Below are 25,315 nucleotides of genomic sequence, written 5' to 3'. Positions count from 1 at the left end.
TACGGATGCTTCCTTCCTGGTGTGAGAAACATGGAAAAGAATGGCAGGAAAGAAAAGGAGGGAGCAGCAATGTGGAAGCTGGAGGTGGACGTCTTCAATTTCAAAATATATATATTTTTTGGTTATGGGATTGTATTTTGTAACATTTTAAATCATACCTATTAATAATAAAAAATATAATTAAAAAGTACTACTACTACTACTACTACTACTAGTACTACTACTACTAATAATAACGGCGGCACACTGGTTAGCATGTCCGCCTCACAGTTCAGAGGATTCGGGTTTGATTCCACCTCTGGCCTTCCCGGTGTGGAGTTTGCATGTTCTCCCCGTGCCCGCGTGGGTTTTCTCCGGGCGCTCGGGTTTCCTCCCACATCCCCAAAATATGCTTGGTAGGCTAATTGAGCACTCCAAATTGCCCCTAGGTGTGAGCTCGAGTACGGATGGTTGTTTGTCTCTGTATGCCCTGTGATTGTCTGGCAACCAGTTCAGGGTGTCCCCTGCCTACTGCCCAATGACTGCTGGGATAAGCTCCAGCACGCCTGCGACCCCGTGGGGACAAGCGGCAGAGAAAATGGATGGATGGATAATAACAACAACAAGACAGCAATTTATTCTAACATAAAATACCAGCAAATATAGTACTAACATTTGCATCACCAATTACCAACTAAAATTATTATTTAAAAATACTGGATCCTACTCTGGATAATACTGTCCACATCACCCCAAAATAAATCTACATCGAGATGGCGGTAACTAAGAGCCTTCAACTAAAATTGACTTGACAATGTAAGTAGTATTAGTGGAATAATATTATCTTCTCTTGTGCATTCCCAAGATTGTTGAATGGTGAATTTAAGACTCAAGCTAATTCATTTTAAAGAAGCAATTTTCTTGATGTTTATTTTCATGTGGGCTGTATGTGTGTGTGTATTCCATTGAGAGCACAAAGTGTGGCTTACCTGGTGGCGCCACCATTCTCTGCCACTTTTGGAACAGGCATGTCTTGAGACAGTCGCGTGGGCTGAGGTTGTACGTCTTGTGTCGGGACATGAGCTCCTGCATGGGCTCCAGGATGACACACAACTAAAAGAAAGACCCAAAAATGCTCATAAATGAAAAAAGAACATGCAAATGAGCCACGTGAAGCGCTGCCCCCATTAAAAGAAATCCATAAAAAGGCAGGCTTTGCTGCTCTGCTCGCTTGATGTGTTAATTGCCCCATAAATCAGACTTTTATGCCCGTTTATGAAAGAGTTGGAGGAAAGGAGTTTATTGTCATGTGCACCGGAGCAACTCGGAGTCTGTTAAAACACACAAATAAATGGCGCAAGACTTTTTCTTATTTTAATTTTAATACGTGCAACATTTGTTAAGCTGTTTATACGTACCTTCAGATTTTATTATTCATCATTTAAAAAACGAAATTTTCCCCCAGCTGTATCAGATAAACAAAAATAAAAACAATATCCATCCATCTATCCGTCCATTTACCCAGCCATCCGTCAGTCCGTCCAACAACTCATTAATTCTTCAGTTAGCTATGAATATAACTCAAATATCATTAACTAAACATATTTAGTTTTGTTAGCTATATTGTCAAAACAGCATTGGCTCTCATTCTGCACCCCGTGTCTATTTTCAGAATGAATAGAAGGAAGCACGGCTACATGCAAAACATGCTGATGTATTCCCAAAGAGAAAGCGACAAAGGGAAGGTGTCAGGACATTTTCCCCGGCTATCGTATGAGGAAAGGGTGTATCGTATGGCCTACCGGACTAAGATAACAGAAGGGAAGCTAATGTTCATGTGGCACGGTGGATAAAATGGTCTACACAGCAATAAGAGCCAACCAAACGACCTATATTCGGGGAAATGTTCGGTGTACTTTTGGCCGAATTTCGCAATTCTTACAGTTCTCCCATTCACAAAAGATCAGCCCCTGAAATCACTTGGCAACATGAATTTTGTAAATATGTCTAGGTCATAAGCAGACCTACAAAAAAGTCTCAAGACACAGGAGGGGCGCTGTCATTTTGGCTTGAAGTAGACATCTTTCTTCTATTGACAAACTTGTGCTTGAGATTTTTTTAAAAACACTTTTAATAACCAGTTGTTCTTGACAACAAAGCGATCTTGTTTAATTACTACCAAATCTGAATCAAATACACTTGACAGATGTCTAACCCGAAATTCCAAAATAATTAAAGGTTTGCGTTTATTCCTCAAAAGCAGCCGTTTTTGGACAAAAAACAGTTGTGTTGCAAATGCTTTTGTGCAATGCCAATTATTGTGACAGAAAAAAAAGCATGCAGCGGCATATAACCACCTTGCACCCACTCCACCCTCCCCAATTCCTCCATTCCCCAGCCCCCTTTGTGTCTCCCTCAATTGGGTTATTATAAGCAGCCGAGGTGCCCTTACCGCCTCTCCCGACCCCTCACCGACACCCCCCTCCACCCTTCCCGAATTGCGTGCTGCCATTTCGCAATTACGCGTCTCAACAGGGAGCGTTCATTAATGTTATGGTAATTTTCTGTATCCAATTAATTCCTCCGCCTCGCGCTCACTCGCTTTCTCGCCATTTGGAAAAATACGAGCATGTCAGTCAACACACACACATACAACCTTCCTGTTTGTGGTTATCATATAGCTTAGACACGCTACATAAACAGGCATAAGTTAAGAAGATTGTCTTGTTTTTCCACAAGAACCAGCATAAACTTGATCTAAAGAAGAGAGGGATTATAGTCCTTTTACATCAGCAAGTGCACGTTAATATTATGCCCAACAAAGATTTTGGAATATTAGAAAAGAACATTCTATTTTATGCTCTGCTGCAATACACGTTATTTTTCATATCATCCGAATAATACATCCTTGTTCATGTATCAATTGAATGCTCTTCCACTAGATGGTGCAAGGTATAATTAACAACATTCATTCATTATACAATTATTGACGACATTATTATTTGGTAGTGCTCGCTGAGATTTTTTTTCCCATTTGAAATATGTGTCTCGGCTCAGTGACATTGTACACATATACAATAGACACAAAATACATTCCCCCCCCTCCCACGCTTACCCTGAGGTAGTTGAGGGTGAAGTTGGTCAAACCCATACGCGTGATGTTTTTAGACAGTTGCTCCAGCACCTGAGGGTCTTGTGCCTGCAGTGGAAAAAGCATGCAGACAGACTTTAAAGGCCACAAACAACCTAATACAACACACAACAATACTCACTAAAATAATCTAAACACAAAGCAATTATCCGCTACCAATTAGCCTGATTGGCATTCAGACGCATTTGACGCACTGAAGTAAAAAATGTAACAAAAAAGCACTCGACACAAGTGTTGTCATTTAACGCCAAGTAGATCTTTTTTTTATTGTAACACTAATCAAGCCATATAATTCATATCGTTATTACATCCTAATCTTGATTTTGTTGACTGATTCCCTACTTATGACTGCCACCTACAGGACTGGAATGCCACTGATGCTTTTGATGTAAACAAATGTTTTGATGTAAAAATAGTTCAGTTGTTTGCCTTACAGTGGTGTATTCACGCACTACATTTGTTCTTTGCCCATTTGCATTTTTCACACTGAGCAAAGCCGCTAACACTTACTTAGGTGATGATTTATTTGACTTTATGGCTACTGTGCATTCCCACGCCACTAAACAGTCAACACTTAACAGCTTTAGATACTCTCACAGAACATAACGTACATTGTAAAACGTGATTATAGCCATCATTTTCTTATTCTGAACCATAAGTGGATGCTGCACTGGGTAACTTGGGGTGTATAATGAAGACTATTAAAAAAGTTACTCTTCTGGCTAATCATTCATAACCTTGGATAACATAAATAAATGCAACCACTACAATTTAGTAATCTATAGAGCTAAAAAAAAAGCTGATAGCACTGTGGCTCATGTGTCATATGATTAATGTGATGGCTTCTCTTGCCAAAAGCAGAATGACTAGAAAAAAATTCCTAGAGTCAAAAAAGGTCCACGTCTCTCGAGTTTTAGACTGTTTTAGACTGATTTCCCAGCGTGCGCTGTGTTTGTGTGTGTACGTGTGTGTGTGTCTTTGCCTTCATTAGGCGGCGCAGCCATCAAAAAGAGTGAACACTGCAACAAACACACACACACACACACATACGCACGCAAACACAAAGACAAACACACAGCACCCAAAATGCACCTCTTCAGAAATTAGTGGAGTAACACCCAGAGGGGCTAATTTATCAGTGAGGTAAAATTCATATAAAGATTTAGCCAAAAGAAACACACATACACACACACACACACACACATGCACGCACGCACGCACGCACCCACGCGCACACACACACACATGTCGGCCTAAAGTATTAGGACAAGTGACACCTTTATTTGGATAAAAGTAAAATTGGTGCCTTTTCCTTGAACTGACTGGAAATGCCATTAACCAGTTTGTACTCCTTCATTCACAGAGGTGGTGAAAAGACATTAGATTATCCAATTATTACTGCAAAAGTCAATCAAGGATGATAAATTCTGAAAATATTCTATAGTAGCATCCCTAATTAGGAGACATGCCACCTGCAGTAAATTTAATACGTACAACATACTGGCAAAAGAATATTTGGACACATGCCACCTACTGGTGGTGAAATATAAATTACAGGCATAGGCAGTGGGACACATGCCACCTATGTGAAGAGGAATGCAACATGTGGCTAAAGGTAATGGGACACCTAAGGTAGTGGGACACGTGCCACCGAAAATACTGGGACAGGTCATCCCAAATGTGTTTAAGGGTCTTGGTTTTTCCATATACTAAATTCATCCTAGCACGCTCTCCTCGGACCTTGTTTTGTGCAACAGAATAGAAAGAAAATGGGCCTTCTACAGAGCTGGAAGCAATGAAAAGACAATTAATGTCCTCTCATGGACTTTTGATGAAAACAATTTTTGATCAACAAAATTGTCAATACAGAGTTAAAATAGTTTGGTGTGTTGCGATTGTGGAGAATAATTAGGTTTGTGTGTGCGTGTGTGTGTATGTATGTGGTGGACAGCTTGCACGTCTAGACAGTCACCAGATAAAGGGACTGAATGTCACTTACTCGCATTAAGCCGATTATTATTATCCAACCTCTCCATCAGACAATACCTCTCCCTTAAAAAAAACAATCTTTCTGCTTGGATGACCCTGAATGTACGTGTTGTGTTGTAGTCATGTGTGTGTCTCAATTCAACTCACATGCATGGCCAGTATGCTACGAGGGATGAGCTCTCGGTACTGCCGAATGGTAAAGTGCCACGTCTTGATCCTCATCAAGTCGTCAAAGGCGAACTCTACGATCAGACGACCTTCCGTGCAAACCTGCCGTTAACATTGTTATTTGTTACATTCATTCAGAAAACAAAAAACTTTGCCAATGCTTCAACATTGGTAAATGAATTAGTCAACGACTGTAAATCGTTGGATGGAAGGATGGAAATATTCAAAAATTAGGATGTCTAACAGTCAACACAGTCAAGAAACCTATTTATTTACAAAAAAGGCAGATGGAAATTAAAGTGGATGTAAAAAATCTGCACACCTCTGTTAAAAAGGCAAAGGCTTTTTATTTATTATTTTATTTATTTTTATCATTTTTTTTTTACAAGTATTGATGAATGAAGAATAAAATTGCTTCAGGCAAAGAGCACCTTTTCACCATCCAGCCAAAAATGGACTGACTGCTACTTGAGTCAGTTTAACCTAATTTAGTTATTTTGTACAAAAATCAAAATTTTGGGTTGCTAAACGGGGGTTCAAATTGATCAGAGAAGTTTTGACCCATTATTGGGTTATTCTTGACCCAACTGACCTTCACATAAAACTTTGATAATTGATCATTTTAAGGATTCACATTGGAAAAGAAGCCATATTTTTTTTACCTTTGACTAATTATTTGTTTTGAGTATGTGACTGAGGTATGGCGGCACAGGGTTGGGGTCCATGAGGGGTGCAATATGGCCAGCAGCATCGTTCTTGTTGATCCTCAGGAGAGCATCTGCGCTGGGGGGGGGCATTGATTAGAGCGAGTGTGTCTGCTGGGATTACATCTTGGCCGTTGCCATGCCGACTAATCAGCTGATTTTTTTTCCTCCTCTCTCTGGCCCTCTCTCGGCTGCCGGTTGTCACGGCAACGCGGCGCGAGGAGAAGCTGGAGCGAGCGAACGCCCCGGCGAGCGCTGGCTCCAGCTAAAGGGGGCTAGAAAATGTTCTCTTCCTTCATTGTTTCTCTCCCTCTCTCTCTCTCTTGCTCAGTCGTTCGCTTTCTCTCTCCTAATTGGCAACTCTGCCTGACCTGAACTTCTTTTGTCTCGGGCATCTGAAACAGCCTTGCTGGATGATATACTGTTATTTTCACTTTCAAATAAAATAAAATATCTTTCCGGGAAAGCAAGGAGGAGGAGGCCCACACGCAACAAGAAAACTAGTCATTTCATATCTTGCAGCAAAAATAGCTTCATCTTCTTCTTTTTTTGCATATTTGTATTGCTCCAAGTTAAGCGTCACTTTCTTCAGCAAGGAGAAACGTTGTAAATTTTTGCCGTTGTTCCTAAACACCACTGACATAACTGACAGTATAACATTAATGTTAATGTTGGGTCAAGTTTTGAAATGATTTATACGAGTCTCACTTCTTAATAGCACAAAACGTTGCCATTTGAAGAGGGGTGTGTAGACTTTTTACATCAACTATGCATGTCTTCATGCACTAAAGAGGTCGTTTGTAGTTGGCCAGATTAAAAGCTTAAATTAAACTGTAAAAATAATATAATATTTTTCTTAATTTCAAAAGGTATATTAAGGAAAGTACAAAATAAAATTGATAAATTAATCAAATAAACCCCCCAAACAGGTGGGACAAAATCTACAGCTCTTACCAAAAGTTTTAAAACAATGAAACCCATTTTGAAAATTAGCTTTAAATCAATAACAAAACATAATTTTGAATCTCACGTGATGTATTTTTTAATCCACAACCAATGGGACTGTACTCAATGAATTGTTTGAAATCATCTTCGCTCTTTTGAATGAATTTAAATGGTATTATTTTATTCCAGCTAGCTGAAAAACATAGATGAAATGTTTGTATTGTCATAAAAAACATGCTGAACTGCAGCTCTAATTTTATGAGTGGCATAGACAAAATGTTGGTAATTTCGCAGACAAGCGCAAACTGGAAAATCTGGAGGAGGAAGGATTACACTGGTGTGGGAGTGAGCACAGCTGACTGCAAGCATGGACAATCAAAGTGGGACCTTTCATTGACTTAAAACGTGGCAAGACAGTTGCGTACTTGAGTCATGACACCCAAGGTATTCTACATCTGTGCCGTAAAGCGGAGGAGCCCCAACAACTAAACAAAAATATTTCTTCTGAATGCTAAAAAGAAAAAAAACACCCAGGTGATAGATACCTCGTATTTTGACAATTTGGGTTACTCATTAGTTGAGGTACCACTTTCATTGGTGTATTTGATTTGAAATTTACAACCTGACATACTTAATCTCCGCTAGCGCTTTAAACGGCCACACAAAAAATGGCCACAGTGCTTAAATCAGAATAATTGCCCAGTATAATAAAGCTGCTTGAATTCTTCTTGGTGCCACTTTTGGGCGATATATCACGCCCTTGAATGGAAGCTTTTTCTACCAAATCTAGCATGGATCTGATCACACGCTCATATATTTTTGTCACGGGCTAATCCACAATGCTTCCCAATCAATTTATGTCACGATAAATAGTCATTGAAAAGTTGAGGGAGAATACCCCAAACTAAAAAGCGCTCTATTAAACAGTCGGGGCCCCCTCGCAGACCGCCCCCCCTGCTCCCCCTTCCTATTGATTTAGGAACGAGGGGGTCATAAATCTTGAGCGCGGCGGCGCTGAGACGAGGGCATCTCCGATGCCGAGTAGCGCCAAAGGACAACACGGCGACGCTCAATCAATTAGTGACACGCGAGCCGAGTGTGGTTAAATCAATTTGTATGATGGCAGACATTGGCGGCGAATACAAATGACAAGACAAAAGTTGACGGAAATGCATAACAGTGGCTACATAATCTTGTTTGATGATATTGATGATTTTAATATTTGCAATGTGCAAATTAGAGGAATTGATGAGTGAATCTTAAACTTAAAAATATTAAAAATGAACATGTACATATGCTTCTATGTGTAATTAGATGTAGTAATTAGCATTACTGAGAAGATATTACATAAAAAAGTGAGCAAAGAAATTACAGCTATGCAATTTAGGCTAGAATTGGTGTGCTTTTATTTTAAGAGACATAAAAACATGCGTTTCCCACCAATTCAAGCGTTTCACATAGGGTTGAATTCAAAAATACGTTTTTGGCACTTTTTTTGTACAAGTTATATTTCATGTTCACTTTAAAAGGTTTAATTTAGTATAAGGGTTATTATTATCATGTTATCACAGACGTATTTTGCCAGTATTATTATGGTTTACAAACACTGTTGTTACCACTGTTATTTAGGAAAATGAGACCGGCGTAAATCTCAATAAACCTCAAAATGTGATCGTCCCATTAGTGTGGAATTGTGTGCGAGAGACATTCAAAGAATGAGACAGACAGCGAGAGCGGGCAAGAGAAAGAGGGAGAGAGAGCGGGTGGAGGAGAGGAGAGAGCGAGATGGGAGCTGGGGATGATTTCTCTAGGGATGAAGGATGCATGTGTGTGCGTCTGAGTATGTGTGTGTGTGAGTGAGTTGAGGGAGGAGGGGAGGGGTGTAGGCGGCGGGGGAGGGGGGGGGACGTTGGAGGAGAGAGCAAAAGGAAAATGAGCGAGCAAGGCAAGGGGATGAGAGGGGGGGGGGGGGGTGAGGTAGGGTTGGGGGGGTGCCTTTGCTGGTAGGGGTGGGAGGGTGGGGTGCGTGAGGGAAAAGCGAGGCGAAGCAGAGCTGATTGAGATTCGGGCCTCCGGAGCTGCGAGGCTCAGCGGCGCTGCTGGGAGCTGAGGGAGAACACGCTCGCTTATTGGAATTCTTCTTTTCTTTTTTTCTTTTTCCTAATAAATTAATTATTCTCATCCAATTTAGAGCCAGATGAAAAGAGCGAGAAAATCACGACGGGCAGAAAAATGTAGCTTTGTGTTGACCGGGCCCGCGGCGCCTTGCTCGTGTCTGAATGGTAATGTTATGTATTGTGTTATTTATCATTAGATAAAATTGCTGCGTCGCCACTATTCGCAGGCCAAATGAAAAGCCATTTTGAGGGCTACTCCAAAACACAAGCTGTTTATTCATGAATCAAACCCCAGATTTCAGAATTTAGCTTCCAAAGTGAGTTTTAGAATGCAATGTAAAAATTGGTAGGCATGTTGATTGTGGGTAAACTGACAAACAAAGTTCTAAGAAAATTCAGCTTTTGAAATCACTTTCATTGGGCATCCTGAAATTTGGTAGGCACATCTATCATGAATAGACCTATAAAACAGTATCATGAACCCATGCCAGAAAAGACCGGGAGTTTACCATTTTGCTTTCAATTCAAGACGTCATTCCAAAACAAATTCTAATTACACATTATGTACTATTATTTGAAGGGAACAAGAAAAAATAATGAAGTGCAAATCATTTTTGCCCCTGGGAAAACATTGTTTCTCTCATGAATCAAAATTAAAAGTCTCTCAAATTCATATATTAATAATGTGCAGGTGTAAATTGTAAATAGCAGCAAAGTGAAACACGGAGGAGCAAAAACACACAGCATTGAAGTTCAACAACTTAAAGATTATACCTGCAGTATAAAGAAAAGGTCATCTGGGTTACAGATAAAGCAACTAATTCGAAGTTCATCTTGATCGTAACCTCGTCGACTGTTAAATGGGACTCTTATAGTGCGGTTTTTGCAATAGCAGGTGCGCCAAACCTATCACGAGTTTGCTGTACCTTGGTGAACATGGGCTTGCCATGTTGGGTGACCATGGTGCACTGGTCACAGTCCAACGTGATGCACGAGTTGTGGAAGGACTCCTTGGAGTGTTTAAGAATGTAGTGCAGCTCGCTCACGCCACCCTCGAACACCGTGCTGAAGTAGCGGGGGATCAGCGTCCGGCCAATCGCTGCAGCAGAGAAGGGTAAAGAGGTGGTCAGTGAATTTCTGTGTGCATGTTAACACTTATAGAAGCTAGACATTATCTGGAATACAAAAAAATAAAATTGGATTCGACACAATGTTTTGTCCTGTAATTAGAATGCTATTAGTTGGTATGAATTGAGAAGCCTTATTCAGACAAAAGTAGTGCTTTGCCCGCGTGTGGTATCTTCTTGCTTAAAGCGAGTTGAGAGCTTCATTTAGACAAAAGTAGTCCTCTGATATCAAGCCGTGGCATCTTGGTACCAGAGAATTATGTACATCAAATTGAGTTGAGAAGCATCAGTAAGACAAAAGTAGTGCTCTTCTGCTCTTGTGGCATCCATAGGAAATTAGGGGCATCAGTTACTGATGGTTTCTCACTACTGGCGGCAGGCCTTGGTCGGTCAGGCATGCTGTGTAGAAAGTGTTGGGGTTAGGGTGCGCTGTAATCGGAAATTCAAAGTTTGACATCGAACTCTGTAATCCGATACCCTTTTCTCAATGAATATGATGCTAACAGTTGCTATGCTAAAGTGACATCTCATTCAAATCAGTAAGACTCCAGCATCACAATATGCTTAATAATATGCTTTTACGGCGGTGGCGGCTACAGTTTTACTTCAAAACAGATGATTTCCATTTCCAGTGTTACTTATGGTCAAAAAAGTGTACCTATGCATAAATATGACTGGCATGTTTTTCCAACTCAATACAGTCAGGCATGGCTAAATAACACATACAGTGTTTGGCATCATGAACAGCAATTGGACACTTCACTCTCATTCTCTCCATCTCCATAACCCTCTCACTATCTCTCTTTGTGTCTCCCTTGCTTGTCCCGCACTGCAAAACAAAGTATGTCTCATAGTGGAGCTGACTGCTAATGAGCAGGAGCTCCGAGGTGGGGTGGTGGAGAGGCTTTGGAGGGTGGGGGGTGGATGAAAGATGGAGAGAGGGAGCGGTAGAAGGAGGGAAGATGAAAAAAATAAGGGATGTCAGCGAGCAAGGGAAAGGAGGAGGTGGTGAGGGAGGGATAGAGATAGAGAAAGAGAGAGAGAGAGCGCCGTGGCAAGGTGGAGCGAGGCCTAGAGTTTGTCTTGCCAAAAAAAAGCGTCCCAATCAAACCCAGCGTGCGTCGCCAGGGGTGACAGAGTGATAGATGGCGAGTAATGGCGGCCATGCTGGGATCGTTTCAAGCGTTGCGGTTGTCGCTTGGCTCCGGTCGGCGTTTTTATTTACACTCGAGACGGCTGGACTGAAGAACGAGCAGCTTGGGGTTCCTTGTAAAAACGTGCAGACTGTTGACAAGTCAGCTGATGTCCATTCATGGACGTTTTTACACCAACCGCTAAAAGTGGTACATTACTTGATACCGAAACCTCAAACTTTTAGCATCACAACTAATAATCCCAATTTTTTTATGACAAGGTTTAGAAATATAATACTACAAAAAATATTTTAAAAAATGAAAATTGAATTTTCAAAATGAATGTCATTTAAATTACATTAAACACATTTGTAATTTCTGACAATAAAGTAAAAAATATAACAAACAATATTGAATTTTACAGAAATAAATTCAAAATTTAATGCTAAAACTACCGTAATTTTCGGACTATAAGTCGCGGTTTTTTTCATAGTTTGGGTGGGGGGGCGATTTATACTTAGGAGCGACTTATATACATATATATGGTTTTTTTTCACTTTTTGGGCATTTTATGGCTGGTGTGATTTATACTCCGGTGCGACTTATAGTCCGAAAATTACGGGAATTAAAAAAAACACACAACACAAACTTCACAACAGTCACCACCAATTCGTATTATTTTCCTTGGAGTGGAAGCAAAATATGAGTTGATGGCACTAATGTTTGACAACCGTCAACCATAATGAAGGACAATACATTAAGCTGATGTTTTTGGTACTTGCAGGTCATGTGGAGAGTAAATGTTGTTACTGTGTGTTTTTGATACAGTACGGAACTTTTGAGGTTGTTGTGTGGGCTGGAACAGATTAATTGCGGTTCCATTCTATTCAATGAGGAAGGATGAATTGGATATATAAGTGTGGACATGGAACGAATTAAACTTGTATCTCAGGGCAGCAACGTTGATGATATTAATTAGATTGGTAGAGTACATCTCACTTTCTGTGTAGTCTTTCCTCTGGCTGGCTTTGGCTGGCTGGCACGCCTTCAGAGATGCGCGATAGCTGGCACAGGCTCAGGAGGGAAGACAACGAGCGGCATATGCCTCTCAAGTAATGTGTATCCAAACATGCAATTTACAAATAATTAACGCCGTGTTAATTAGTCACATTAATTCACGCCACTTTGTCGAGATTGTTCCCCCCAACACCCCACCCTACCACCGGCGGTGCCCAGGACTCCTGCCAGCAATGCCAGCCAGCCAGAAAAGACGTCAGGAGCTCTTTTTTGTTTGTGCTGTGAATAAAGGGGGGCCGCTGGCGCGAACGCTCAACACACACACAATCACAGACACACACAGACACAGTCATACGCACACAGCACACAAAAGCTTGCACATTCAGTGCACATATAAAGTGTATGGAAGCAGAAAACTCCAAAATAAACTGAGGCAGGTACACAGAGTCTCCCTGCCAATAAATACAAATCATTTACAGAGATCTGTTTACTGTATAAAATGTGTTTGTTCAATGAACTCATTCGCTGCCCATCTGAAGTAAATGAATAGTGGAAATTTGAATTTTTGTTTGGTAGCAGTCTGACTAAATAATCAGGACATGGTTTTCATTGCAGGATGACCAGAAATCAAATCAAAAAGAGTATTTTTGGGGATCAACATCTTTCGACTTTTTGGTGGGTCTCCACATACTGGACAAAATATATTCCTCGCGTGACGACAAAAAGTACATTCCCACCACGACACTCCTTTGCAAAGCTAAAAGCCAAACATTGGAAATGAATAACTGATATCGTTATTGTTGTTGTGTTGTTTCTTTGGGTCTTTCTGTCCTTGTTGTCTTTTTGTTGTTTCTTTTGGTACTGTATAGCTGTCCTTGTACTTTCGCCTTTGTTTTTTTTTTAACCATATATGGACAGAAACAAGCACGCACAGTGCCAAGACCATCGTTAACACTACACTAATGCTTTGAGCTGCCCACACAGACCGCCCACCACGCGCACACATACACACACATATAGGTAGAGACGCACACATCTATGGGATGTATACATTTAGAGTCGTAATGATGCACAGAGGGAGAGGGAAGGCTTCTGGGCAAACAACAAGCACACCCACAGGCAAGAACCACATCAGACACCAAACTGTACAACCCATAAGACACAGTATAGTTTGGAATTTATCCCCAGATAAGATTGATTTTTCCCAAACATCTTACTATTTGTATGAATTATTCGTGACATATTTTAATCTGTAATATTGTGCTATCATGGAGTCTGATCTAATGGACAATTTTGAAGGATTTGGCATAACAATTAGACATAATGTAAGACGAGATGCCGAAACATTGCTTTTACGAAAAAAACCCCGAAAGGTCACAGGCATACAAAGATGAAGAAAGATTATTCAGAGTATATAATTTTTAGATTAAGGCGAAATATGATAAGGCAGAATAGTTGGGTACCACTGGTCGAAAAATGAACTCCCAAAGTGTGCTTGCTATTAACTTGGCTTTTTGGGACATTTTCACACCATACAAGTTACTTTTTAGATGTTTTGCTAAAAATATCACACAATGAGAGCAATACACATACTTTAACATCAGTGAGATACATAAATTCTACTAAAATAACGTAAATAGCATGTAGGTGACAGCATAATGGCTAATGACTAGCATCGACTTATATAAGCAAACGCATTATAGGAACAGGAACAACAGAGTGGATCAAGCATCTGGCTGAGCTCTATTGATTTCCTTACAGTGTGCGGCGTTGTGTACAAACCCGTGCTCTGCTCGACCTACGGTGTGGCCCGTGATCAATATGCTAAGCTAAAAATACTATCGCAATCGATGATTACCCTTTGGCGTTTGCTAGTGTTGATGATTGGCGAGACGAGAGAGGCACAGATGAAAACCAAACTGACATATTGATCAGCCCCGGCTTGATCATCGATTAAAATGGGTTCGTTGTCGCGGCTCAAAAGGGAAGAAGGGTCTTAGCGTCATTGGCAAAATAATTAAGTGCACTCAAATTAAATGTCTTTCCTGCAGATGCGCGGGGCATCAAATTGGGCCGCTATAGTCCGGCCAAATTCAATTTTAAAAATGAATGTCTTAGAATTTAGCAAAAATGTTTTATTCGTTACCAATTGTGCAATATTTGATCGTGAGGGACAAAAAAAACTGCCAAAATAACATTAAAACAGTGTAATGACTTCTTGAGAACTTAGGATGGATCATAAACAAGCTTACCAAATTTCATGTTGCTTAGTAAAACTGGCAACTACAGAATAGATTTTCAAAATTGTGGCGATACTAAGAATCTCAAAGTGACCCTAAAATGGCTGCTTCAAACCTAAATGGCACACTTTCTGTGTCTTTTCACACATGGCTTCAGAGACTTTTTTGAGGGTCGACTCATGATAGACATGTCTACAAAATTTCGAATGGTGAGATAAAACTGGCTTTGGGTGGTAACATTTCATTTTTGTTTTTAAAATTATGCTATGGAGAAGAAAACCTCAAGTCTGGAGGACCATTGACAACTACGTAGTGGGGTCTTCCTCCAACACGCACGCACACACACACACACACACACACACACACGCACACACACACACACACACACACACACAAACACACGCGTGCGTGTGTGTGTGTGCGCAATATATGCACCAGAATGTGGGAATCACTGCCCAGAACATGAAATATTCATGGGTGATAAAAGTTTAATTCCATCTCTGGTCGTCCTCTCTGCATACTTCCTGCCATCAAAGCTGGAGTCTTGTGTTTTTTGTCAGCTAAACAACTTTACTGTTGCCTCCCGCCATGGAAAAACAACACCGTCTTTAATTCAACCAATCAGAAGGTTTTCTTGTGTACTCTGGATGGTGACTTCGTTCAGACAATCACGACATCAGCACTAGAAAGCAGGATATTTTTCTTCATTAAGTATTATCAAATATTTATATAATAAATACTCTGGTTTGAAACCTTAACCCAAAATCAGAATTAGTCTTGAAACCCATGTTGAAATCCTAACCTTGTCCTGTAACCTTAAAACTCAAATTTGAAACCCTAACCTTGATTTATAAGAATAAGTTGAAGCCCGACATTAAAACCGCACCCATTCTAAAAATCCATATTTAAGTCATCCCCCTGATTTGAAACCCTACTCTGGGCTAAACGCTGTTTTGAAACACTTAATTTGAAAATGTAATAATCCTTATATGAAACCCTAATCTTGGTTTTCAATATTTTTTTTTTGGAGAACAGCTAATACAAATGCAAATATTACAAAACTTTTTGGGAGTGGTAACTAGAACAGATTCACGCTATTTTCTTCAGTATTTTTTGTCATTAGGTCCTGCGAGCTGTACATTTAAAGGGGTTCTCAAGGGTTAAATAGCACAACGCACGTTACTGACAAGTTTCATTTGAGTGGACCAATGTCGGCGGAAGGGAGGGATGAGGGTGAAGTTGTGATGAAGTAAGGAGAAAAAAAATGTGAGGAAGAATTGAAAATCGGGGGTTAGGCTGGAGGACAGAGGATGAAGGTAAAGTGTGTGTGTGTGTGGGGGGGGGGGGTAGTCCCCTCGAGGCCAGCCCTCATCCCCTCTTCACCTCCATCCATAATTCAACAGTGTGTGTGTGGGGGGGGGGCTGCTGCACTAACCCCCAGGGAAACAGGAGACATAGACGCACCCCTGCCGTCCCCCCCTTACCACCTTCCCTGATAAGCTAACAGCACCACCACCCAAAAACTGTAACAGCATATCACTTTCCACATAAAACAGACATTGCGAAGGACTGCTGTGATGAGGCGTCCCCACGCTGTGTCGTTCAATACCAATGACACACACGCACACATAGCAACAGTACACACGCATTCCTGGGGAGTCCGAATCAATGGTAATGAGCATCGGTTGTCTCTGTTTGGCCTCTGATAATCGAGCTCTAATCTGAAAGGGGCAATGATACCTGGAGTCCAACACCTATTTAGGGGGGGGGGGGGGGGTCTCGTGTGTGCGCATGCGGGGGCAGTTCATTTAGTAGATGAACTGCCACCGTTTTCCCCTGAATCAGAAAAATATAATAAAAATAAAAAAATGCAGGCAGGCCAGCTCGACATGGTCAACAGTGTGAGGCGTTACGGTAACCACGGCAACACAGGTCAACATAACCTTTCAGGAAGTGACGCTGTAAAACCACACGTACACACAAGTTTGAATCAACCTGACTAGGCCTCGAAACCCTAATTGTGAAAGAGAATTTTGCTTTGAAACCTTAACTGAAATCCTAACACAGGTTTTAAACCCTGATTTGAAATTATAACCAACGTATTTGAGACCCTACCTTAAAAACGCTAACCCTGCCTTAATGCCCTCATTTCAAACCCTAACCCTTGCTTGAAACCCTAACCCAAGTTTAAAACCCTAGATTCAAAAACCTTAACTGAAAATCCAAACCTACTCTTGGAATAATCCATAATAAAGCCTTCATTTGAAACCGTAATCCCGTTTTGAAACACCAATTTCCCAATTTGTCTTAAAACCTTTATTTGAAAGCCTAATTGGCAGCTGTTGCAAATGTCAGCAGAGGATTTATTTTTCAACAAGTATTGATACATGTTTGGGGGGTACCTTAAAGAAGCCTTAGATGAATTAAGTAATAAAATGAAAATATAATAAGAATAAACATTTGTTTGTGTGAATGTGTTTTTGTGTAAAAGGCCCACATAAACATTTAATGCCTTAAGTAAACCCTCTCCCAGACCGGCGAGGCTGATGGGTCTCCTGCACACTGTATTATATATAAATATGGATTTTTCTTCCATGTGTCAATAATTCTGTGTGTCTTGTGTATCTCTTCCCGCCAGTGTGTGCGAACCTTTTCTAGGCTGAACGTGTTGCCGTCCGACCGACCGTCCGTCCGTCGGCTTTGCAGATGAAGCCGCTATTCATTATTAATCCAGCTCTCGTCTCGGTGCGCTCGCCTGGCCGACCTTCCGCCGGAGTCTTCCACTGTTAAAAGCTCAGCCGCTGCACTTTGCGCGTCACTTTTTCATGAGCGCCCTGTTTGTCGCTGTAAAAAGCGCCGGGGGTAAATTACATCGATGCACGGAAAAAAGAAAAAGACGAACAAAAACAAAATGGCAGATTTGTTCGGTAACGGACCTGCTTAGGCCGGATGCTTTCAAATGGAAACGTGTGCTGATAAACGTGTGGAAGCAGCAGCACACTGAACACACAGAGGGTGTGTTCTTATTTTCCCAAAGAGAAATATTGCCTGGGCTACATTTGAATTGAAGATGATGGGACAGCATGGTGGAATGCTGGTGAGCATGTCTGCCGAGCACTTCCAAGATTCCGCATTTGCCGTTCTTCGGCTGAGCTATTTTCTTTTGGGGAGAGGGTAATATTGTATTTTTGTAAAATGCATCGAGTCTTTAAAATTGAAACATCAATAGTTTGTTTTTTGATTTGTTTTTGGAAAGTGTAATATTGGTAGTTTGTCTTCTTTAGATAGTCAACATCAACAGCTGGAATTCTTTGCAGGAAAGAGCATTATCAAATTTGTCTTCTGTTTTAGACGGTGCTAAATGAATGTCATTTTCTTTCCCTGGATGGGGGCTAAATGCATTTTTTTATTTTTGGAAAGTACAACAGTAGTTTGTCATTTACTTTGGAAAGTTCAACATCAATAGTTTGTGTGCTTCATCGCAAAGTGTTATGTAAATACCTTTTCTTTTTGAAAAGGGCAAAAATGATAATTTGTCTTACTTTTTGGAAAGTAAAAGATCGAATTTTCTTTTGATGTCCAAATCTTCAATGCAGCACATTCAGCGAGCCTTAAAAGCCTCATTTTCTATTCAGTGAGCCAAGTAAATAAATACAGTCTTAATAGAGAAATAAAAGTGAAGCCTGATATTGTGAACTTGAAAATGTATGCGTAACAAAAACATATATCTATATTTCATTATTCAAACTATCATTCAGGCTGATGACATCTTTTCCAAACTGTTGTAAGAACTGGATTAACCATTATAGAATCCGCAAATGAATTATTTACGTCTAAATTAAACTGTCCAACTAGGTGCTGAAAATGATCATTTTGCTACAAACTTTTAACTTATATTCTCTCCCACTCCACGGCAGAGGCACTTCGTGGCGCCAGACATCCTCTTTATGGCTCTACTTAAAGAAATGTGTTAAGCCATTGTTTTGCCAGCCACCCTTTTGCAAGTCAAAGGGTTCAACACGAATGCTTGGGACATACACTTTAAAAACTCATACAACTTGTGATATGAAGAAAGTTAGCGCGTTCACACTACTTTGACGCGCGGCTCGCCACTTTTCTCGGCTCCAGATGGCCGAAGAAAGTGCGGCAATGACGGGCAGAGAGGAGGAAGGAGGCTTTGGTGGGCATGTAATTGATCCTTTTGCCGCTTTCTCCCCTTTCACGCACTAATTCACTCGGGAGATTCGTGTCGGTGACAAGCCTCCTCGCCGCTGAGCTCACTTGTTTAATTGGCCGGAAAAGACGCCACCGAGAGGCCGAGCGGGACGCGGCGGAAACGACCCACGTCATACGAGCGCGCGAGTCACTTTAAATTAGGCGTGTGTGAGTGTGTCAGACATGGCACACTTCCAGCTAAGTCACTCTAGTTTTTATAGAATTAAGATTGGAAACATGTCAAACCAAAAGGAAGGACTGAGTGAGCCCAACTATCCTTCATTAGGATTTACAGCAAGTCTAAAAAAAATTGTTAGGAATACACGCAAAAAAATCAGGTCATTCTGTATTTAAACATAAATCATATCAATAGTAGCGGTAAATCCTGCTCAGAGATCACAAGACAACATTTTTGACACAAGATGGTCAAAATGATAGAAATACATTAGTCAACCAATTGTTAACCCGTCTCTGACAATAGCTGTTTTTATGTATGCCATAGAGCAAGTGCAATGGTTGATAATCACACGAGCATTGATTTACAGTAGGCGACTGCGTATCCACAAGGGAGAAGAGTTGCGGGAAGGACGACGAGCGTGCTGGTGTTGGACTCATCTATTGTTTGCGAGGCCACCATTGTTTTCGAGTCGCTTCGGCGGCGGGAGTGAGAAGCAGGAAGCCTGAGGAGCGGCCCATCCTCGCGGACGGCTGGCGCCCTCTGATAGCCGCTGCCCACCTTCCTGTTGGCACCATTCCCACCCTTTGCCAGAGGCCCACTTCATTAGATACACTTTAGATGTCATTTGATTGAGTACAACAAGAGGTAATACAAAGTTTACATGTCGAATGATAATTGTCGCATAAATGCAGAGCGGCATGCTGAAAGACTTTTGTTGGTGCTGCTGCTTTGGTTTGCAATAGAGTTCAAAGGAACTGAGCAGTTAACATTTAACCCGCTTCCCCTTGCGAAGCACCGTGAAATGGACAATTGCTGACCATTATACAATCGCATCGTGAAATGGACTTACAATTGCTGACCATTATACAATTGTAGACAAAAGTGTATGGAATTGATCCATAAATTGTTATTGTATATACATATGTATATATATATAGATGATCATAACATTGCTGGTTGGTAACAAACTCAAAGTAGGCCACAAATGGCCTCCAGGCCAAACTTTGGACAATTTTCACATGGAAGCATCCTCAGCCCAACACGCCATCATCGAAAGGTACACAAAGCTTTCTTTTAGTTAACTCCACCCCCATTCGTAATCTTCCGCCACTGTGGTAGCAAGGATGAGCTCGGCTGTCAATCATTAGTGAGGAGAAGGGGGAGAGGGGTTACATCTCCGCTCTGCAGCTGAGCCGCCACCGCTACCGCCGCCGCATCATCCCACCTGTCAGTCATGCCGTGGATCTTCAATCTCTCCCCCCACCACCTCCTCTTTTTCAAAACCACCCTCCACCTTTTCTCCACTGCTTCAACACGCACACTCCACCAGCCGATTCAATAAAAACACCTTCCGTCCCCGACACGCTTGCCGCTGTCAATTATTTGATTCGCCAGAAAGGGAATCGGATGGCGGCCTTCATCTCTGAGCTTCACCAACGCCCCCCCCTTCTTTCATATTTACAACTCCACAAAATGATATTGTCTCATATTAAACACTGATTAAACACCAGCAAACGTGTTAAAACCTGTGTTTAGTCAGATATGTAAGGACCGAACTAACACATTTCTTTTTTCAGGTTTCACACATATTGAGTGTACAACAGTGAAAAGATACCACCACAATTTTTTTTTTTGTAAAGTAGAGTTCAATACAAAAAAATTACAATACTTTTTGTTCTAAAACCCCCCAAATAAAAACACTCTGAAGAATCAAACAGTTGATGGGTGTAGCTGGAGCCTGTAAGAGGGAGCACATAACCCCTAATCTGACCTTCCTCTACTGGCTCCCACTACATTTTGCAGTGCATTATAAGATACTTCTTTTCAAATCTTTAAAAGGCCTCACCAAACTTACCTTTCTGAGCTTCCCCACATGTCCGTTTTTTTGATATAGCGAGGGTTGACCGTAGTATAGTACTAATAACTCCACTGACTCCTTAATAAGTGGTCATCTTCCTGGTGCAATGATTGCATCAAACATTGTTCTTGTTTGGGGGAAAAGGAGCCTTGCTCTTTGGTTGCATCACGACGTTTTCATCAGATGCCTCAAGCCAGACGAAGGCCTTGGTGGCGACTGGCGGGGTGGTGTGTAATCGTCTGTGTGTGTGCGTGTGTGGTTGTGTGTGTCTGTACGCGTATGTGTGTGCTGAATATTAGGCACAATAATTCTCTGATGGAGTGTTGTTTGGCATAAACAACATCCATCGCACACTCCCGCCAGACCATTTTTGACACTCAGGCAAGCATTAAAAATATTAGTAGGAACAAAGCAATATCGCGTCATGGCTGTAAAAAGACTAATGTGCTTTCTTACGACGTGAGGGAGACTCTACGCGAACCCCTGAATTGTCTTTTGAAAGCAAGACGAGGACGGCTGTAACGTGATTGGACGAGCTGCTGGTGTTATTACTGGATATGTGCAATAAGTGTACGAAAGTAAATATTAAATAGCTACCTACCAAATGTTTTAACAGATATTCGAGTCAAATGTAAAGGGCTAATGTTAGCTAGTTGAAAATAAAGGCATTGAATTTGATGCTAACCAAATACACAGTACATAAGCTTGAGCCGTTTCTCATTTGCCATTTTTATCTGTTTTTCCAACCGTACTATCTCGTAAAACGCCATCAATTGCGATATTATTTCATTTGTAAGTACAAACAAAACGTACGTTGTCAGGAAGATCGTTTTTGGCGAGTCCACGAGACTGTATTCTGCATTATTCGTATTAGGATGCGAGCTTGTCTTCCTATTTTGGTCAAGTCAAATATTTCTTTTTATTTATTTATTGAGCGCTTAATCACAATAGTTCAGAAATATGTCACATGAAAAGCTCTCTTTTGCCATGATTAGTAAAATGCTGCTACCGCTGCGTCTCACGCTGGTTCCTCCACAGGTAATCGGAAGCTGGTCAGCAGCCGTGAGTCATTTTCCATCGTGGCTGCCACTGAGTTTCACACTTCTCGCGAAGAAAGAGGTTTCTTCTTCAACGCGGTTTGTTATTTTCCTTATTTTTACATTTGAAAAGCAAAAGCGAGAGAAGCCTCGTTTCCTCCGTGACGGAGCAGAATCACACATACACCGTACCCTTATCTGTGTCAATATGTCTGCAGCATGCAGATGAGACCAAGTGGGACACGATATCAAATAATAATCACAACGCACTACCTCACCTTTTAATAAATGATGAACAGTATTATTTCTCCACATTGTGGGGCAACCGAGTAGATTGAAAGTGGAGTTTGAAACTAAATAAAAATGACTATAATTAAAATTAAAACCAGAAGTGAACCAGCCTGGATTGAACAGATAGGTTTTGCATCTTCCAGGAACATAAACATGGGCACACACAACATTGTGGAGCAGGCACCTGTTGGCGTTAGTGTGAATATGGAATCGGTGCTGCTGTTTCGCTTAGCAACTGAGAATTCTCTTACTGTATCTCTTTGGTCCATCTTCTAGGCAGAAGGACAGCGTGAGCATGGCGTCCTCTTCGAAGAACTCTGTTGCAAAGGCGTCCCACCACAAACTGTCGCTTTCCTGTCCACAACATAATCGAGAAGCTGCATTAAGAATTTATTCATTGTGTGGAATGTAAGTTGTTGAGTAAGACAATTGAAAAATGGATGCAAAACACATCTGGTTCATTTAAGACTAAATTGTTATTGAGTTTTACAAAAACATATCCCTTAGGTTAATTGAAGACGTCAAAATGGTCCCTTAATGATCTTTCATGTTTATGTAAGCATTTACGCTTGGTTAACTGATGACTAAATTGTCTTATTTTACAAAACACACAAGTTCAATTATTTAATGCTCAAATGTTATTTCAGTGAAGCGAATGAAAAGGACATTGATTGATTGATTTTATGACTAAATTGTCTTATTTTACAAAAACACGTATGTTCAATTATTTAAATGCTGAAATGTTATTTTAGTGAGGCTCATGGTATGGACAGTCATTGATTTTTACAAAAACATGTTAGGTTCATGGGAGACTCAAATTGTCTGATAATTAAAAGCTGAGAATTTGGACAATTCTAAGTTCTAAAAATTAATTACAATGAATTTGATATGTGATTAAATTTTGCACCTCTACATGTACATTACAAAAATATACAGTGGTGTCACTGAAGACCACTATTAACTGAACTAATATGTTGCGTTCATGGAAGCCTGAAATGTTTTTGAAAAATAAAGACAAATATTTTAGGTTCGACTTGTCAAAACAACTTTCATTAGTTTTATTGAAGATGTCTTTGAAGTTTACAAAACATCGACGTGAGGTAAACTTAAAACTAAATTGCCTTTTTGCTTTTTCAACACACGTACGTTAGTTAGGCTCGTGGAAAACTGAAGCACCTTTGATGTTTCTAAAATCACGCATGTCGGGTCCATTGGAGACTAAATTGACTCTGATAATTACCAAATCATGTATGTAAGGTTCTTGAAAGTCTAAAATCTCTTTGATGGTTTCTTAGACTCATGAAGATTTTTAAAAACTTGGAAGATTACAACAACTTGTCTGTAAAGTTCATCGGAGGTTATGGTTTGACTGTTTGTATTTGCACACATGCATTATCTTCATGGAATACTGAATCATCAATCACTAAAATGTCCATGTCACACAGACTGGTGTAAGATGCCACAGTTTTGCCGCTTTGACTATTCTTCATTGTGGTCTTTGCCTTCCTTGTGCTTTTACAAATCGTACTTAAGTCCAGCCGATTTGAACGCTACAAGCTTCGCACCAGGGGAGGACGCTCTGTGCTGCCTTAAAACACACACACACGCTTAACTATTGGTTCTCCATCCTGTATGCTTGTCATAAATAACACTCCACACGCTAACATGAGCTTTAATGATAATGGGATTACGTCGGAGACTGGCAGCTCTTCAGTGTTGTTGCATTCATTCCCAGCAGTCCAGATGGGATTTACTGACTCTCTCTCGTCGTTCCCCCCATGTAGGACTTAGCATTGATGCTAATGTGCTCTGACAAGTTATGACATATCACCACCTTTCTTTAAGCGTGCCGAACATTTCCCACATGTTGACAATTAGCCAGACCGCCATCCAGATGTGTCCGACAAGCTTGGCCATCATGCATAGAGAATGTAACTTCCACATATTAAATTAGCGTTGGGCATCCTATGGCCTACGAGGCCCACAAAATCATTGGAATGGCCCACCATGAATTTCCAAAACCAAACATTCAGTCCAGCGTCGACCTTGTGAGTTTCCTGTTTTCCTGCGAGTCAAATTTCACCAAAATTCTAAGCCCACACAAGATGAAAATTGAACATTTCATAATTTGATAAGGTCCATTTGTCTCTCATACTTGGGGAAAATTTGCTATCAGTTTGACAAGGCTACTTTTAGTAGGACAAAATTAAGCCAAAACTCTGCTTTAAATTAAAATGGCAGCCCTGTGTATTTTAAAGGTTGGCTTCTTGAGACTTTTTGAGGGTCTCTTCATGCCAACCAAATTTGATGTTATCAAATGAAACTGCTGTTGAGCTGTATTCAAGTTTTGTTTTTATGAGGAGTCGTCAAATTTCAGTACATTGCTCCTTCCACTTAAAAAGACTCTTGACAAGTTTGAAAAGAGCCAAAAGTACTCTAAAATTCAAACGAAAATGGCAGACTTCCTGTGTGTTTACGGGCATGGCTTCCTGGGGCTTTTTTGGGGGTCTTCTCATAATGGATGTGCCTGCCAAATTCCATGCTACTAAGTGAAACTTGGTAATGAGTCACCAAATTTCAAGATACTTAATACAGAACAATGGCCCCCCCAAGATAGTCTGAAATTATTTGTTTATTGCCAATGCAAATACAAAGTTTTGTTCCAATGTCTATGCCATTTATGTATATTGCCAGGCAAGACATGTAAAAGCTCTGCACTGAAAAAAAAATTATAAACACAATACTTTTGTTATTGCTTCCATTTTTTCACAAGCCAAACTTTTCCCATGTACACAAAAGGCCTACTTTTCTCAATTATTGTTGACAAATGTGTTTAAATGTGTGTTAGTGACCATCCGTTTGTTGGAGGAATTTTAAAATTAAATGACTAAATAAAAGGTATGGACAAATTTAAATAAATAAATAAATAAATGATACAAACAGCTTTGTAACATTTTGGAGCGTACAAATTCTGATCTACAACTACAGCACCCCCCTAAGGCCAGCTGCTGTCATCAAACCAACACGGTCATTTGTAAATGATACATTTAACGTAGTCCAAGATTCCCGCGGCCTTAACGTGCTTAGGTGAGCGGCGCCGCTCGCCTCCCTGCAGCTGGCTGACAGACAACATCCTCCCTTCATTCACGCCTTCAGCCTCCCTGAC

The 25,315-nt window shown here is 40.7% G+C and overlaps 1 protein-coding gene across 5 annotated transcripts in view; it reads right to left on the bottom strand.

The window, feature by feature from the left end:
- The window catches only part of LOC133158030 (LIM domain-binding protein 2-like), a 44,398-nt gene that overhangs the window by 7,441 nt on the left and 11,642 nt on the right, over positions 1-25,315 (bottom strand). For 4 of the 5 annotated variants that reach the window (XM_061284851.1, XM_061284843.1, XM_061284836.1 and 1 more), the window contains exons 2-6: positions 22,401-22,503; positions 9,980-10,152; positions 5,267-5,389; positions 3,095-3,178; positions 969-1,092 (exon numbers count right to left, since the gene is read on the bottom strand). In XM_061284851.1, the coding sequence (XP_061140835.1) occupies positions 969-1,092; positions 3,095-3,178; positions 5,267-5,389; positions 9,980-10,152; positions 22,401-22,503 (607 nt within the window). The remainder of the gene's footprint in view (positions 1-968; positions 1,093-3,094; positions 3,179-5,266; positions 5,390-9,979; positions 10,153-22,400; positions 22,504-25,315) is intronic. The other variant, XM_061284860.1, reaches the window with a different exon arrangement.

This window comes from Syngnathus typhle, linkage group LG1 (genome assembly GCF_033458585.1).
Source record: "Syngnathus typhle isolate RoL2023-S1 ecotype Sweden linkage group LG1, RoL_Styp_1.0, whole genome shotgun sequence".
NCBI classification, from domain to species: Eukaryota; Metazoa; Chordata; class Actinopteri; order Syngnathiformes; family Syngnathidae; genus Syngnathus; species Syngnathus typhle.
Note: the sequence above shows the minus strand (reverse complement) of the source record. Positions and strands in the feature narration are given on the sequence as shown.